The sequence below is a fragment of the Salmo trutta genome, chromosome 18, assembly GCF_901001165.1.
Source record: "Salmo trutta chromosome 18, fSalTru1.1, whole genome shotgun sequence".
Taxonomy (NCBI): Eukaryota; Metazoa; Chordata; class Actinopteri; order Salmoniformes; family Salmonidae; genus Salmo; species Salmo trutta.
Genome location: NC_042974.1, coordinates 41,765,792 through 41,784,321, shown reverse-complemented (window position 1 = coordinate 41,784,321; position 18,530 = coordinate 41,765,792). Strand labels below are relative to the sequence as shown.

Below are 18,530 nucleotides of genomic sequence, written 5' to 3'. Positions count from 1 at the left end.
AAGACACCTGGGAGCCAGAAATCTTTCTGATTGAGAGGGGGTCAAATACTTATTTCCCTCATTAAAATGCAAATCAATTTATAACATTTTTGCCATGCATTTTTCTGGATTTCTTTGTTGTTATTCTGTCTCTCACTGTTCAAATAAACATACCATTAAAATTATAGACTGATCATTTCTTTGTCAGTGGGCAAACGTACAAAATCAGCAGGGGATCAAATACTTTTTTCCCTCACTGTATGCCTCACCAACAGTAGCAATGGACAATCGGTTTTCTTGTTGTTTTGTTTGTATATATATCAATATATTTATGTATATCCAGTTATGGTATGAGAAATATATAGTTCAGCCTATTGTGCCTTTTGGCCATAAAACAGCTTTCATGGACAGGGAATCTTCTTAACTGACCGCTGTGAGCTTTATTAGAAATAAGCCCCATGATATCTACCCTGAGGTGATCAGGCTGGCAAATGAACAGTCGTGATTTAGAGCAACGGTTCTCCAAACGCACTGTGACAGCAGCTGATCTCTGAGCTCATGTTCTCTCTCTCTACCCTCTATCCTTTCCTGTCATTATCCACCTTATGTTCTTTTTTCTTTCCTCTCTCTACCTCTCCTCCCATTGCCTTTTTTATCCACCTTTCTCTTCACCTCTCTAATTATCTTGCTTCGCCTTTCCTTCCCCTACCTATGCCTACTTGTACATCTCTCTCATTTCCTGTCTCATCTCTCCTTCTTCTTTCACTCGCTTCCCCCTCTCCATGTCTCTAGTTCTGGGCTCTCTGTGGCAATGCGTTGACGCCCAAACGGGGGATATTCGGGAAGACGGGGGATCTACAGACCATTTTGTGTGTGGCATCGGCTAAAGATGATGTAACATACTCTGGGGCGTTGAATGGGGATATCTACGTGTGGAAAGGACTGAACCTTTTACGTACGGTGCAAGCTGCTCATGGAGTGAGTGAAATACGTCACTCTAATTCTCAAGACCCATTGATTGTGCACTTCCAGACATCCAAACACCCGCTCCAGCTAAACCCCATCCCTCTCATGCCTATAATCACTTACACCCCTACACTGAAGCAACTCAATTCCCCTTCCCTCCCTCTGCATCCCAACCCTGAAACCTTCTTTGTAAATCTCTAAGGCCTTTAAAAGCATTGAAAATAATGATTTTGCCCCCTTTTTGTGTCTCCAATACAGAAATAGACTTTTGACCCACATTCCTATTGAAATCATATTCCTTCCAAGTACCTTTTTCTATGCACAGAACAGTTTGATAATCCCCCTGCCTATGACTAAAGTTGACTGCACTGTGTGTAGGCTGGGATCTTCAGCATGTATGCCTGTGAGGAGGGCTTCGCCACGGGGGGACGTGACGGTTGTGTCAGGCTTTGGGATCTGGACTTCAAGCCTATCACCAAGATCGACCTTCGGGAGGCTGAGCAGGGGTATAAAGGTAGGCCTCAGGAACCTGGTTTAACTACCAGCTCTTGGTGATAATATATAATGTTTCTAATTAAAAAGCCAATTGCATAAGCTAATGATGCTAAAGTTAGTGCAAGACTTATATCCCCAAGTCACACTTCTGATCATCCCAAACAACGAGGCTTTAAAGTCAATGGCCTCATGAAAAGTTGCAATTTGTTTGGGGTATTTCTTTCTGGTATTCACCTCTTTGTTTGCATGCTTGTCAAAATGTGGTTATGCAGTTTGTAACCCCGACTGCATACAGATGAAATGTGATATGTCCGTGTTGGTTCTCTCTACCTGTGATGTATGATCATACAGTAACATATCACAATATTATTTTGGACGATATTATACTGAACAAAAATATAAACACAACATGTAAAGTGTTTCATGAGTTGAAATAAAAGAACCCAGAAATGTTCCAAACGCACAAATAGTTTATTTCTCTCAAATGTTGTGCACAAATTTGTTTCCATCCCTGTTAGTGAGCATTTCCCCTTTGCCAAGATAATCCATCCACCTGATAGGTGTGGCATATCAAGACGCTGATTAAACAGCAGGATCATTACACAGGTGCCACTTGTGCTGGAGACAATAAAAGGCCACTCTAAAATGTGCTGTTTTGTCACACAACACAATGCAACAGATGTCTCAAGTTTTGAGCGAGCGTGCAATTGCATGCTGACTGCAGGAATGTCCACTAGAGACGTTGCCAGAAAATTGAATGTTCATTTCTCCACCATAAGCCACCCCCCAACGTCATTTTAGAGAATTTGGCAGTACGTCCAACCAGCCTCACAACCGCAAAACCATGTGTAACCACGCCAGCCCAGGACCTCCACATCAGCCATCTTCATCTGCGGGATGGTCTGAGAGCAGTCACTCAGAAATCTGATGAAACTGTGGGTTTACACAACCAAATACTTTCTGCACAAACTATCAGAAACCATCTAAGGGAAGCTCATCTGCGTGCCTCATCGTCCTCACCAGGGTCTTGACCTGACTGCAGTTTGGCATCGTAACTGACGTCAGTGGGCAAATACACACCTTCAATGGCCACTGGCACGCTGGAGAAGTGTGCTCTTCACGGATGAATCCCAGTTTCAACTGTACCAGGCAGATGGCAGGCAGCGTGTATGGCGTTGTGTGGGTGAGCGGTTTACTGTTGTCATAGTTCTGGGGTTATGGTATGGGCAGGTATAAGCTACGGCCAACGAACACAATTATAGAATCGAAAGAATCGCAATACATATCGTATCGGCAGCTATGTATCGTGATAATATCGTATCGTGAGGTCCCTGGCAATTCCCAGGCCTATTCTGTATTCGATACTTTAATTGATACAGACAGGAGCAGGTGTGAAGGTAGCATGGGGCTAAATGGCTGGTGAGTGTTAGCCCTCTCATCAATTAAACATCACAGTCAAAGCTGTGTGCATTTGCAGGCAGGCCCTTCACAGGCTCGTGGGGGACGTCAGAGTAACACGGGGCCACAGGCTGATCAAACCATGTCATAGTCTGCATGTTTGTGCTTGTCCCTGGGGTATCATGGGTAATTAGGGTAGCTGGGTGATTGAGAGACAGAGGATGAGAGGCGCGTCCTTATGAGGAGATCCATCTAAGCACACAGGGTTGTGTGTGCACTGTGCTGTCTATGGATTTAAGGGTCAGAGTCCAAGCTTCTGTTGTAGAGGTGTGTGAGTAGGTCGATCCAGACACTGATGTATTTGTACAGGGGTTAACATACTGTAACCAGGGATAATGTGTAGGTCACTTCAGTCAGTGTGTGTGCTGCCTAATAGAGGCCGATGTGTGTTTAGCTCATTGAGAGCCCTGCCATGATGATTTATTAGCCTGTCCCTGTGGATGTATCATTGACATCTATTGACTGTGAACAGATACAGAGGACAGAGAAAGACCGACAGAGAGAGAGACCGCTAAGATCAAATATGCCACTCATCCATTTCCATTCATCTGAGCCAGAGCAGGCCATGTTAGTCCAATCAGACAGAGAAACAAAATATGGTTATATTCTAGGGGCCTGAGAGAGTTTGACTGTGAGGTATGGATAAAACAGAATAGAGAAGTTAAGATAACAAACAAAAAAATCTAAACCTTTGACAGATGACATTTAGTAAACTTTTCATAGCATTATCATGTGGATTCCTTTTGCTCTATGCCTCCTGCTAAATTGAGGAAACCATCAGTGGCACTCATGTATTATCAATGAGGGTCTTCTCTCTTCTCTTCCTCTGCTCCTCTGTTCTCCTCTCATCCTCTGTTCTGAACGGTGGCTGCCTGGCTGTCTGTGGTTAAAGCAGAGAAAAGCTCTGTGTCCCCAGCCAGCCCCAGGGGTGAGGAATAATAATATCTGAAAGCCCCACAGACACCGGGTACACCCTGGGATTAGACAATGGCATTGCTGGGTGTTTGTTGGCCGGTCAAAGTATTGTAACCAGTGGCAATTTTAACATGGAAATGTTGGTGGGGCAAAAAACATTTTTTTAAAGCCACTACACAACACAACACTAAACAATGCACTACTCTCTGTTCATCATATATGTATAGTCACTTTAACCATTTATACATGATCATACTACCTCAATCAGCCTGACTAACCAGTGTCTGTATGTAGCCTCGCTACTTTTATAGCCTCGCTACTGTATATAGCCTGTCTTTTTACTGTTATTTTATTTCTTTACCTACCTATTGTTCACCTTATACCTTTTTTGCACTATTGGTTAGAGCCTGTAAGTAAGCATTTCACTGTAAGGAATACCTGTTGTATTCATCGCACGTGACTAATAAACTTTGATTTGATTTGATTAATTTCACTATATCGGTGCCCACAAACTGTTAGAGCCTATATAAAACTGTCCCAACAGCAGAGCCCCAACAGCAGTCCCAACACCTTACCACTGCTACACCTGGCTATCAGTGGAGCCTTGTCTGGCAGCGAAACATTCAGCCTCATTTACTGCCTTTTAAAAAAACATTTCTGATATGGCTGACTTGCTTAAACAAAATGTGGTTTCTACTGACAATTGAGATTAAAAAATTATGGCAGAAGGGAACGACGAGCAGATAAGTGGCAATACGTAATTTCGATTAAGACATTAATGAGCGTGCTAGGACAGACGTAGTCAATACAATAATTTGGTATTTGGATCCCCATTAGCTGTTGCAAAAGCAGCAGCTACTCTTCCTGGGGTCCACACAAAACATGAAACATAATACAGAATGAGTAATACAGAACATCAATAGACAAGAACAGCTCAAGGGCAGAACTACATAAAAAAAATTAAAAGGCACATGTAGCCTACATATCAATGCATACACACAAACTATCTAGGTCAAATGCCACGAGGTGTTGCTTTATCTGTTTTTTAAACCCGGTTTGCTGTTAATTTGAGCAATATGAGATAGAAGGAAGTTCCATGCAATTAGGGCTCTATATAATACTGTGCTCTTTCTTGAATTTGTTCTGGATTTGGGGACTGTGAAAAGACCCCTGGTGGCATGTCTGGTGGGATAAGTGTGTGTGTCAGAGCTGTGTGTAAGTTGTCTATGCAAACAATTTGGGATTTTCGACACATTGATGTTTCTTATAAAAAGAAGAAGGGATGCAGTCAGTCTCTCCTCAACTCTTAGCGAAGAGAGACTGGCATGCATAGTATTTATATGAACCCTCTGATTACAATTAAGAGCAAAATGTGCCGCTCTATTTGTTCAGCACTTTGAAATGTACAGCGACAGAATTCAGAACAATGTCCGTTCTTACAGTATTATCTCTGTACATCAAGTCAGAACCGTAGGATAAATAAAGGGGGCATATAAGCAGACAATGATGATTACAATATTCAATGATTACATTTCTCTAAAACAGGCTATAGGCTACATGTGCACCACCAAGTCAGAACAGCAGGCGAAATTAAGAGGGGAAAGGGACCAAATTATTAGGGTGAGGCACATGGGCTACTAACAGCTTACGACACAACATACACGTAGTATTACTTTCTTAGCTACAATATACATATCTCCCTGCCATATTGCATCATTTATGCAGCAGCATACAAGACATTTTTGGACTCACCTTGTTGTGCTCACTTGAACAGGAAAGTGGCGCGGGGGTCCTTCGTGGGCAAATTTTGTCATCAAAATCTGGCATTCTCTGGATTTATGGTGCTTTCAATACAACTGGGAACTCAGGAAAAAAACAAGGTTGAATCATGATGAAGTCAGTGATCTTCAGGTCAGAGCTCTAGAAAGAGGCCCGAGTTCCCGACTTGCAATTCCGAGTTGGATGAACGTTCAAAACATATTTTCAGAGTTCCCAGTTGTCTTGAACTCACTGAAGTCAGATTTCTAATTTCTGAGTTTCCAGTTGTTTTGAGCATGGCAGAAGTCATGCTGGATTGACAGCATGGCCAATGTTGAATGTTTTTAAGCTTTTTCAGACTTGGGACCACACACCTACTCCACTGAATAGCAGACCAGTGATTGCTTTGCGATGCTTGCAGTTAGCAACTGATTCCTTCTAAATTACTCACTGTTGAATTTGCGATTTCCAAGTTGTTGTGGAGTGTTTATGGCCAATGAGCACCGATAGATTTCTCTTCATTATTTCTCTTCATATAACAAGGATTAAAAAGCATTTGCCAGTAGATTGTCTACTTGATTCATGATGACTTTTGAAAGTATGATGTTGATTTGAACAGTCCAATCAAAGCTGCTGTAGATATAACATGATTTGACATCATTTTATCTGTGGCAAATGACCTTGAGACTTCTTGGATGGGCACTTCTAATGTAACTCTATGGTAGCACCTAAGGGGCTTCAATTTTCGAGCTCTACCCTTAGATTTGCCGGGGACATAGTGTCCCCATGAGTGACAGAACACTGAGCCAATCACGGCGCAACTAGAGAACATTACCCAATCACGGCGCAACTAGAGAACATTACCAACCGCTATGCTCCGTATTTTCCGCTGGCTGCCCCACCACCACAGAAAGCACTGAGCTAGGCTGAAACACCTGCATTTTGGAGCTGCCTTACTCATGAAAGCAAAAAAGACCAAGTTTGTACGCAGCTTTATTAACTCTATTATTATTATTTATTTATTTACATTGTTTGCAAAGTGATATGTGACCCGTATTAATGTCAAAATAACATACAAAACAGGCAACCCATCTTTTCCAAACACAAGTCAATCAAATGTCTTTATAATGCCCTTTTTACAGTGCTACACAGAAACCTAGCCTAAACCCCAAACAGCAAGCAATGCAAATGTACCTGCACGGTGGCTAGGAAAAACTCCCTAGAAAGGCAGGAACCTAGTAAGAAACCTAGAGAGGAACCAGGCTCTGAGGTGTGGCCAGTCCTCTTCTGGCTGTGCCGGGTAGAAATTCTAAGAGTACATGGCCATTTAAGGCCAGATTGTTCTTCAAGATGTTCAAACGTTCATAGATGACCAGCAGGGTCAGTACCTCAGGAGTAAATGTCTGTTGGCTTTTCATAGCCGAGCATTCAGAGGTCAAGACAGCAGATGCGGTAAAGACAGAGAGAAAGTCAAAAACAGCAGGTCCGGGACACGGAAGCACGTCCGGTGAACAGGTCAGGGTTCCCTAGCCGCAGTCTGAACAGTTGAAACTGGAGCAGCAGCACAACCAGGTGGACTGGGGACAGACAGGAGTCATCAGGCCAGGTAGTCCTGAGGCATGATCCTAGGGCTCAGGTCCTCCGGGAGGGAGAAAGGGAGAGAGAGAGAATTACATTCACACAGGACACCTGATAAGACAGGAGAATGACACCAGATGTAACAGACTGACCCTAGCCCTCCGGCACAGACTATTGCAGCATAGAAACTGAGACAGGGGTGGGTCGGGGGGACACTGTGGCCCCATCCGACGATACCCCCGGACAGGGCAAACCAGGCAGGATATAACTCCACCCACTTTGCCAAAGCACAGCCCCCTCACCACTAGAGGGATATCAACAGACCACCAACTTACTACCCGGAGACAAGGCTGAGTATATCCCACGAAGATCTCCTCCACCGGATAGGCAGATCATTCCATAAAAATTTAGCTCTATAGGAGAAAGCCTAGATATTAGCTTAGATATTCTAGGGACAATAAGAAGGCCTGCGTCTTGTGACCGTTGTGTACGTGTAGGTATGTACAGCAGGACTAAATCTGAGAAATTAGTAGACATGCCAAAAACCTTCGTAACAGCTTGTGGCTCTAGATTAGAAAGTGCTCCCAATGATTTTTGTATCCTCCATATTAAGGGATTTCCTACTTCTGTTCTTGAATGTTTTGAGCCCCAGTGAAGGTTTGATTCCTAACTATGGATCAGTTTTAGTGAGAGGAAATCTGAGATAAGAATCCACATTAATTACTTTTTAGAAATGGTTATTCCCCCAGGGTGTCAAAGCTGAAGTGTATTGTGCAGCCAATTAACTCTAGTTCATGTTACTCCAGTTGCCAGGGATTCTGTCCAGATGTAGGATCTTAATTTGATCACTTTTGTAGTATATTTGAGTTTTAAAAAGGCTTCTAAAATTTGTAATTACCATTTTGAAATTTCAGACTTGATTTGCCCAAACAAAACATTTATCAACCCCTACAAAAATGTACATTAATTATAATTCACATAATAATTCACATTTCCTGTTGCTACAGGATTATTTTCCTGCTGTAGCAAACTGGCTAAAATTAAGATCCTTCATCTGTATATTGGCAGTAGCTGGTTTCTGGTTGCCATGTATTTTTATATTTTTCATATCGTGTGATGTTAGTGAGGTGTTGTTTTAGGAAGAGCCTGAGGATTTGTAGCTGTGCTTTTCCTGACTGAGTTAGAGACTATTTAGTATTAATGAGGGGCATTGGGTGATGTCTTGCATTGGGTGATGTCATGCTGATGTCTTGTTGCTTGAAATGCCTTCACTGTAGCAGCTCAATCTGTTCCTCCCTCTAGAGTTGTCTACTTCATTTCTCTCTCCTGAAATGAAAGTCTACCTGTATTAGTCACACATCACTCTGTGAAAAACTTTCCACCTGAAAGTTGTCTGAACGTAATAGTTTCTATCTCTGGATTGAAGTGTAATACACAAGGAAATGGATTAGATCAAATCAAATCAAATTTATTTATATAGCCCTTCGTATATCAGCTGAAATCTCAAAGTGCTGTACAGAAACCCAGCCTAAAACCCCAAACCGCAAGCAATGCATGTGAAAGAGGCACGGTGGCTAGGAAAAACTCCCTAGGAAAAACTCCCTAGAAAGGCCAAAAACCTAGGAAGAAACCTAGAGAGGAACCAGGCTATGAGGGGTGGCCAGTCCTCTTCTGGCTGTGCCGGGTGGATATTATAACAGAACATGGTCAAGATGTTAAAATGTTCATAAATGACCAGCATGGTCAAATAATAATAATCATTGTAGTTGTCGAGGGTGCAACAAGCACGTCCGGTGAACAGGTCAGGGTTCCGTGGCCGCAGGCAGAACAGTTGAAACTGGAGCAGCAGCATGGCCAGGTGGACTGGGGACAGCAAGGAGTCATCATGCCAGGAAGTCCCGAGGCATGGTCCTAGGGCTCAGGTCCTCCGAGAGAAAGAAAGAAAGAGAGAAAGAGAGAATTAGAGAGAGCATATTTAAATTCACACAGGACACCGGATAAGACAAGAGAATACTCCAGATGAAACAGACTGACCCTAGCCCCCCGGCACATAAACTACTGCAGCATAAATACTGGAGGCTGAGACAGGAGGGATCAGAAGACACTGTGGCCCCATCCGATGATACCCCCGGACAGGGCCAAACAGGCAGGATATAACCCCACCCACTTTGCCAAAGCACAGCCCCCACACCACTAGAGGGATGTCTACAACCACCAACTTACCGTCCGAAGACAAGGCCGAGTATAGCCCACAAAATCTCCGCCATGGCACAACCCAAGGGGGGGCGCCAACCCAGACAGGAAGACCACGTCAGTGACTCAACCCACTCAAGTGACGCACCCCTCCCATGGACGGCATGGAAGAACACCAGTAAGTCAGTGACTCAGCCCCTGTAATAGGGTTAGAGGCAGAGAATCCCAGTGGAAAGAGGGGAACCGGCAAGGCAGAGACAGCAAGGGCGGTTCGTTGCTCCAGCCTTTCCGTTCACCTTCACACCCCTGGGCCAGACTACACTTAATCATAGGACCTACTGAAGAGATAAGTCTTCAGTAAAGACTTAAAGGTTGAGACTGAGTCTGCGTCTCTCACATGGGTAGGCAGACCATTCCATAAAAATGGAGCTCTATAGGAGAAAGCCCTACCTCCAGCCGTTTGCTTAGAAATTCTAGGGACAATTAGGAGGCCTGCGTCTTGTGACCGTAGCGTACGTGTAGGTATGTACGGCAGGACCAAATCGGAAAGATAGGTAGGAGCAAGTCCATGTAATGCTTTGTAGGTTAGCAGTAAAACCTTGAAATCAGCCCTTGCCTTAACAGGAAGCCAGTGTAGGGAGGCTAGCACTGGAGTAATATGATCAAATTTTTGGGTTCTAGTCAGGATTCTAGCAGCCGTATTTAGCACTAACTGAAGTTTGTTTAGTGCTTTATCCGGGTAGCCGGAAAGTAGAGCATTGCAGTAGTCCAGCCTAGAAGTAACAAAAGCATGGATTAATTTTTCTGCATCATTTTTGGACAGAAAGTTTCTGATTTTTGCAATGTTACGTAGATGGAAAAAAGCTGTCCTTGAAACAGTCTTGATATGTTCTTCAAAAGAGAGATCAGGGTCCAGAGTAACACCGAGGTCCTTCACAGATTTATTTGAGACGACTGTACAACCATCCAGATTAATTGTCAGATTGAACAGAAGATCTCTTTGTTTCTTGGGACCTAGAACAAGCATCTCTGTTTTGTCCGAGTTTAAAAGTAGAAAGTTTGCAGCCATCCACTTCCTTATGTCTGAAACACAGGCTTCTAGCGAGGGCAATTTTGGAGCTTCACCATGTTTCATTGAAATGTACAGCTGTGTGTCGTCCGCATAGCAGTGAAATTTAACATTATGTTTTCGAATGACATCCCCAAGAGGTAAAATATATAGTGAAAACAATAGTGGTCCTAAAACGGAACCTTGAGGAACACCGAAATTTACAATTGATTTGTCAGAGGACAAACCATTCACAGAGACAAACTGATATCTTTCCGACAGATAAGATCTAAACCAGGCCAGAAGGTGATGCTACCCTTCATCACCTGCTGAAGAACGGCTGTGATTGTATTCAATCTCCTTCTTTTGTTATACATGACAGAGCATTCATTATTTACGGTGTCTTTCTCATCCGCTGTCTCTCTCTATCCCTCTTTCTTTTTTCTCTCCCTCCATCCCTCCCCCTCCCTCCTCCCTCTCTTTCTCTCTAAGGGCTGTCTATTCGTAGTGTGTGTTGGAGGGCAGACCGTATCCTGGCGGGGACGCAGGACAGTGAGATCTTTGAGGTGATGGTTCGGGACAGAGACAAGCCTCTGCTCATCATGCAGGGTCACTGTGAGGGAGAGCTCTGGGCTCTGGACGTCCACCCCAAGAAACCGCTTGCTGTGACCGGCAGTGATGACCGATCTGTACGGTCAGTCTTAACTCCAGCTGTAATTTAGCTCGTACATCAGCTCCCTCAGAAGCGTCTTTACACTAGCATCTTTATAGACCCAGTAGTTATCATCAGAGCTTTCTTCCCTAATTTATCCTTTCTCAGTTTACCCAGGCCACCATCCCTGTTCATTCTATTTTAATGTACCACTTCATCCAGACTTTTCATCTTAATTACATAAACTCAGTGAACCCTGACCAGCAGTACTACTCGTCCTGCTTGGTTCACTGGTTCTCCTCTCCTTCAGACAGCCCTTAGTTTGTCAGACCCTGTTCTACACATTTCTAACCGGGACAGTTCTAGCCCAGAGTTCAGCGCTAGCTATAGAAAGGTCACAGTGCCAGCCTGTGCAGGGGACATATACTTGATAATGAAGCCACACAACCCCGTTCTACCAGGAGTAACAGAGTTCTCTGTGGGCCTGGTAACACTTTATTTTAACGGTCCCTAATAAACCATTCATTAATCATATCGCCCACATTTATAAACCATCTATTAATCATAAGTAAAGTATTTTTGCAGTCCCTAATCTAAAGTGAGCGCTATCTAACCCTAACCCTTAACATAACCTAACCCAACCATAACCGTTATGCAATCTTTTTGTAAATGCTTTATAAATGGTTTATTACGGACTGTTAAAATATAGTGTAACCCTTAATTCAAGCCCTCACCCTGCAGCAGTAACTAGCTCATTAAAACATCTGTCTTAGTCACTTAGCTGCTACTGATATCTTCTTCACTTAATACTTTCTAATGGGTGTGGCTACAGAAGCCATGTTCATAGCTAAAACTGTGCTGATTGGTTATGACTGTGTGTGTGTTTGTGCGTGCGTGCGTGCGTGTGTGTGTGGTGTTCTCAGGTTGTGGAGCCTGGCGGACCATGCCCTGATAGCTCGCTGTAACATGGAGGAGGCAGTCCGCAGTGTGGCCTTCAGCAACGATGGCTCTCAGCTCGCTCTGGGCATGAAGGACGGCTCCTTCACCGTGCTCCGAGTCAGGTACTGCTAAAATGTACCTTCACTGCCTACCTTTAGTCCCTAGAGTCAGTTAAACTGACACCCACTCACTCACACACTTGTAGCTCACAGTTACAGAAAACATCCACAAACAAACACTTTTAGGTCCTAGTGTCAGGTACAACAAACTCCCACCTTCCACATCACTGCCTACCTTTAGTCCCTAGAGGCAAGTGCAGTACAGCATGCACTGTCTGCACATTTGGTTCCCAAATACAGGCACCACTTACCACACCTGTAGTCCCTAGACTAATCTTTAGTACAACAAGCACTCCTTTCACAATCTGCTTTAGAGCTCAGTGTTCAGTACAGACTCTCCTATCGGGTATAAGACCTTCACCTCCCCCCTTTACTGCTAAAAGTTCACGCATCTCGTATTGCCCACCTTAAAGGTTACTACAAGCTTCACTCCGTTGATCTAGTGCGTGGGTGCGCGTGGGTGGAGTGGGATTTTTGGAGCAGCGGACACCTTTTGGTAACATAATTTCCTCACCAGTCCCACTCCCATTCACAAGGGGGTGATAGGTGATAGCATATTATTTACATATTTAACTTTTTTTATTCTGTGATAGCAAGGAAAAGTAATCTTCCCTTGCTAGTAGTAGCTAGCTGGCAGCCTGGCTAGCAGGCTTTAACCTGTCTAAAACATAGCAAGCTAGCTAGCTTTTTTAGCTTCCCACATCTGCATGTGAAATAATCTGATTTATAATTTAAAAAAATATATATACACTACCGTTCAAAAGTTTTAGAACACCTACTCATTCAAGGGTTTTTCTTAATTTTGTTACTATTTTCTACATTGTAGAATAAATGTGAAGACATCAAAACTATGAAATAACACATATGGAATCATGTAGTAACCAAAAAAGTGTTAAACAAATCAAAATATATTTTATATTTCAGATTCTTCAAAGTTGCCATCTTTTGCCTCGATGACAGCTTTGCACACTCTTTGCGTTCTCTCCAACAGTCTTGAAGGGAGTTCCCACATATGCTGAGCACTTGCTTTTCCTTCACTCTGCGGTCCGAAACATCCCAAACCATCTCGATTTGGTTGAGGTTGGGGGATTGTGGATGCCAGGTCATCTGATGCAGCACTCCATCACGCTCCTTCTTGGTAAAATAGCCCTTACACAGCCTGGAGGTGTGTTGGGTCATTGTCCTGTTTAAAAACAAATGATAGTCCCACTAAGCCCAAACCAGATGGAATGGCGTATCGCTACAGAATGCTATGGTAGCCATGCTGGTTAAGTGTGCCTTGAATTCTAAGTAAATCACAGACAATGTCACCAGCAAAGCACCCCCACACCATAACACCTCCTCCTCCATGCTTTATGGTGGGAAATACACATGCGGAGATCATCCATTCACCCTCACAAAGACACGGCGGTTGGAACCAAAAATCTCAAATTTGGACTCCAGACCAAAGGACAAATTTCCACCGGTCTAATGTCCATTGCTCATGTTTCTTGGCCCAAGCAAGTCTCTTCTTCTTATTGGTGTCCTTTAGTAGTGATTTCTTTGCAGCAATTGGACCATGAAGGCCTGATTCACACAGTCTCCTCTAAACAGTTGATGTTGAGATGTCTCTGTTACTTGAACTCTGTGAAGCATTTATTTAGGCTGCAATTTCTGAGGCTGGTAACTCTTAATGAACTTATGCTCTGCAGCAGAAGCTAACTCTTGAGCTTTCATTACTCTGGTCCTCATGAGAACCCGTTTCATTATAGCACTTGATGGTTTTTGCAACTGCACTTGAAGAAACTTTCAAAGTTCTTGACATTTTCCATGTTGACTGAGCTTCAAGTCTTAAAGTAATGATCGTTTCTCTTTGCTTATTTGAGCTGTTCTTGCCATAATATGGACTGGGTCTTTTACGAAATAGGGCTGTCTTTTGTATACCCCCCTACCTTGTCACAACACAACTGATTGACCCAAACACATTAAGAAGGAAATAAATTCCACAAATTAAATTTTAAAAAGGCACACCTGTTAACCTCTTGCATCTAGACGTTCCGCTAGCGGCACCCCGTTCCGCCAGCGGAACCCCTAGCCAACAGCCAATGGGATCGCATGGCGCGAAATACAAAAACAACTAAAATACCACAATTCAATTTTCTCAAACATACGACTATTTTACACCATTTGAAAGATAAACCTCTCCTGAATCCAGCCACGTTGTCCCATTTCAAAAGGCTTTACAGAGAAAGCAAAACATTAGATTATGTTAGGATACAACCACAGCAAATAACAACAACACAGCCATTTTCTTAGCAAGGACAGCCATTTTCAAAGCAAGGTTAGCCGTCCAAAAGCACAAAACCAGCAAAGATTTTGCACTAACCTTTGACGATCTTCATCAGATGACACTCTTAGGACATTATGTTAGACAATACATGCATTTTTTGTTCCATCAAGTTCATATTTATATAAAAAAAAACATTTTACATTGTCGCGTGACGTTCAGAAAATGTATTCACCCCAAAATTTCCGGTGAATTTACAAAACTACTCATCATAAACGTTGACAAAATACATAACAATTATTTTAAGAATTATAGATACAGTACTCTTTTATGCACCAGCTGTGTCAGATTTCAAAATAACTTTACATAGAAAGCACATTGTTCTATATTCTGAGTACTGAGCACCATGCTATTCCGTTAGCCGTCCTGCCACGGCTTCCCCAAAACGCTGAAATATGTTAAAAATATTATCTTACCTTTGCTGATCTTCGGCTGAATGCACTCGGAAGGTCTCCCACTTCCACAAGAAATTTTAATTTGTTCGATAAAGTCCATAATTTATGTCGAAATAAATCCGTTTTGATGGCGCGTCCAGATCCCCATTCCAAAATGCATCTATCCACCGTCGACGAAAAGTTATAAAGTTCCCTCAGCGTTTGTAGAAACATGTCAAACCATGTTCACAATCAATCTTTAGGGTGTTATAATCGTAGAATTGTGATAAAATTCCAACCGGACAATAGCAACACCCTGTCGTTCTCCACTAACATCAAGACGGTGACCCGATCCTGTAGGTTCATGCTCTACAACATTCGCAGAGTACGACCCTGCCTCACACAGGAAGCGACGCAGGTCCTAATCCAGGCACTTGTCATCTCCCGTCTGGATTACTGCAACTCGCTGTTGGCTGGGCTCCCTGCCTGTGCCATTAAACCCCTACAACTCATCCAGAACGCCGCAGCCCGTCTGGTGTTCAACCTTCCCAAGTTCTCTCAAGTCACCCCGCTCCTCCGCTCTCTCCACTGGCTTCCAGTTGAAGCTCGCATCCGCTACAAGACCATGGTGCTTGTGTAACCCTCTCACCAGGCTCGAATATGACTCTCACAATATTAACTTATGCAGAGTATCTCAGCAGCATGGGATGTTAGGTCAGAAGGACATCTCCAATAAGAATTCCTATTGTAAACTATCTAGGGTTATGACAATAGGGTATTAACTTCAGAATAAATGATTATAGGTTTTTGTTATTGAATCAGGATAGACCATCCCATGCATTAAATTAAATTGAGACAATCAATGACTCCACCAACTCAATATACATAACGTTCCATATGTGTATTAGAACATTGTCAAACACAAATACATTTTCAGACACAACAAAAGAAATAGAAAATAATAAACCCCAATGAGTCCAAATTATTTCAAGTTCGCTTAAATAAACCGTTGGCGCGTGTTGGAGCTCAAAAAATGATGACACCCAAAAATATCTTGAAGCACCTCACGTGGTGGTTACTCACTGCTTGGTAGATATTCCCTCAGCGAAGTATGGCAATTCCATGCAGGTTTCCTCACAAAGTCCAAGGCAAGCACAGCTACCCATGCAGACAGTACTCCTTAGCCGTAACCGATATCCCATGGGAACACGAACTCGTTAAGCTTCCCAAGCAATTATCTCCCAGTGTCACACGATGCTAGGCTAACCTCAATGCTGACAAATACCTCCACGACGAGACGGTAGCTTCAGTCTTTACTGAGTTTTAACAAAATTATAACAACTCTTTTATAAAATAAAACATGTATTTCCCTTCATATCCTAGTAGGTATGGGTTTTGTTCTAGTTCTGTCGTCTTCTTTTATAATTAATTTACCAACCGTCCTAAGGTAAAAACGTCCATCCTTTTTCATCAACGTCTTTTTTTTTCTTTTTTTCCCAGGCCTCCCGTTAACCAGGTCAACTCCCATTGGCCACAACTTAACGAGCGACCTTATTGGTCAAAACTTACAATTCAAAGTAAAACAAACTATTCACTTATACATTAAATAAATATTTCTTCAAAAGCATAATGCATTAACAACATTACAGGTTAGGAGTAATTCAATTATCTTTTAAATATATAACCAATTAATTATAACAAATAAACTCAATACCTGGTTCAAACAAGGGTATTACACTTGCCTACGGAGCTGTGAGGGGAACGGCACCTCCATACCTTCAGGCTCTGATCAGGCCCTACACCCAAACAAGGGCACTGCGTTCATCCACCTCTGGCCTGCTGGCCCCCCTACCTCTGAGGAAGCATGGTTCCCGCTCAGCCCAGTCCAAACTGTTCGCTGCTCTAGCACCCCAATGGTGGAACAAGCTCCCTCACGACGCCAGGACAGCGGAGTCAATCACCACCTTCCGGAGACACCTGAAACCCCACCTCTTTAAGGAATACCTGTAAAGTGGTTGTTCCACTGGATATCATAAGGTGAATGCACCAATTTGTAAGTCGCTCTGGATAAGAGCGTCTGCTAAATGACTTAAATGTAAAAATGTAAATGTAAATAGCAGATTCATTACAAAAGAAAAAGAAAACTGGCTAATCCTTCATGAGTGCGCGCAAGGTAAGGCAATGACCTCAGCCAGAACACTTACTCTTCCGGGTATTATTCAATCAAATTGCATTGTAGAAGCCTCAAACGAGGTTCTAATGACTGTTGACATCTAGTGGAAGCCTTAGGAAGTGCAATATGACATCACAGACACTGTAGTTTAGATAGAAAATCCTTTGAAATGACTACAGCCATCTGAGGTCAAACTTCCTGTTCGGATTTTTCTCAGGTTTTTGCCTGCCATATGAGTTCTGTTATACTCACAGACATCATTCAAAAAGTTTTAGAAACTTCAGAGTGTTTTCTATCCAAATCTAATCTAATAATATGCATGTTCTAGGTCCTGGGCCCGAGTAGTAGGCCGTTTAATTTGGGTATGTTTTTCATCCGGCCGTGATAATACTGCCCCCTATAGTGAAGAGGTTAATTGAAATGCATTCCAGGTGACTACCGCATGAAGCTGGTTGAGAGAATGCCAAGAGCATGCAAAGATGTCATTAAGGCAAAGGGTGGCTACTTTGAAGAATCTGAAATATAAAATATATTTTGATTTGTTTAACACTTTTTTTGGTTACTACATGATTCCATGTGTTATTTCATAGTTTTGATGTCTTCACTATTATTCTGCAATGTATGAGTAGGTGTTCTAAAACTTTTGACCGGTGGTGTATATTCTTATACTTGCTGGTGTAACCTAAAACAGTATCCCAGTTTGATATGCTGCTGTTGTATTCATTATGATATCAGCTAAAAATAGAACATCATGTTTTGGTCATGGAGAAAACGCACATGGCTAGCTAGTTGGCTACAGCATTTTCTACTATTTCACAATAGCATGGAATCACTTTTTATCACCTATAAACATAATACCCTTTTGGGTGGATTTGTGTTGTTTGGTTTACTGTTTGAACAGTCGCTGAGAATTTTTACATTTGGTTATCAATACAAAATAGGCTACTTTGATGAATAGCCTATATAGCCTATAGATCAGATCAAGGAACCAAGCGACTATATTTCCCCCCAGGGCTGCGGAAGGAATGATACGGGGCATCTCAATTTTCAGGTAATACAAAAGTTTGTTGAGTCCCGGAGCGTATTACAAGGAGCTGCCCATTTTGTGACAAAAAATGACATTGCAACACTAGCGTGTGAATTTACCTTAAGTGCTTTTTTCCCCAGTGGAAGCTCACGGAGTGGTCGAATGGCCATTTAGGAAAATAATTTAATTTAGGAAAATTAAGGAACATTTTTACTTTGGTTAGTTAGCTTTCATAAGTACTTGCATTATAGCAAAGCTGGCAAAAGTATTTCCAGCATCAAACTCTTCAGATACATCTCGTAAAGAAGGGCCATAAAGTTATGCAACCTAGCCTACAGTGCCGCCATGGGCCAAAACCTCTGGTTTTAACAGCCTTCAAATGAGATGCTGAATTCATCACTTAAAGCCTGACTGAAGGCCCCAGTTTAATTTACTCCCCAGCAGATTCAGTTGGTATGCTGGCACTTTCCATTAGGTTACAGTAAATTGGTCCGCAGTGCTGTTAATCAATACGTTTTGAAGTGGCTAAT

The 18,530-nt window shown here is 42.6% G+C and overlaps 1 protein-coding gene across 6 annotated transcripts in view; it reads left to right on the top strand.

The window, feature by feature from the left end:
• The window catches only part of LOC115153310 (echinoderm microtubule-associated protein-like 6), a 90,825-nt gene that overhangs the window by 28,188 nt on the left and 44,107 nt on the right, over positions 1–18,530 (top strand). For all 6 annotated transcript variants that reach the window (XM_029698625.1, XM_029698624.1, XM_029698621.1 and 3 more), the window contains exons 5-8: positions 772–957; positions 1,324–1,459; positions 10,883–11,084; positions 11,966–12,103. In XM_029698625.1, the coding sequence (XP_029554485.1) occupies positions 772–957; positions 1,324–1,459; positions 10,883–11,084; positions 11,966–12,103 (662 nt within the window). The remainder of the gene's footprint in view (positions 1–771; positions 958–1,323; positions 1,460–10,882; positions 11,085–11,965; positions 12,104–18,530) is intronic.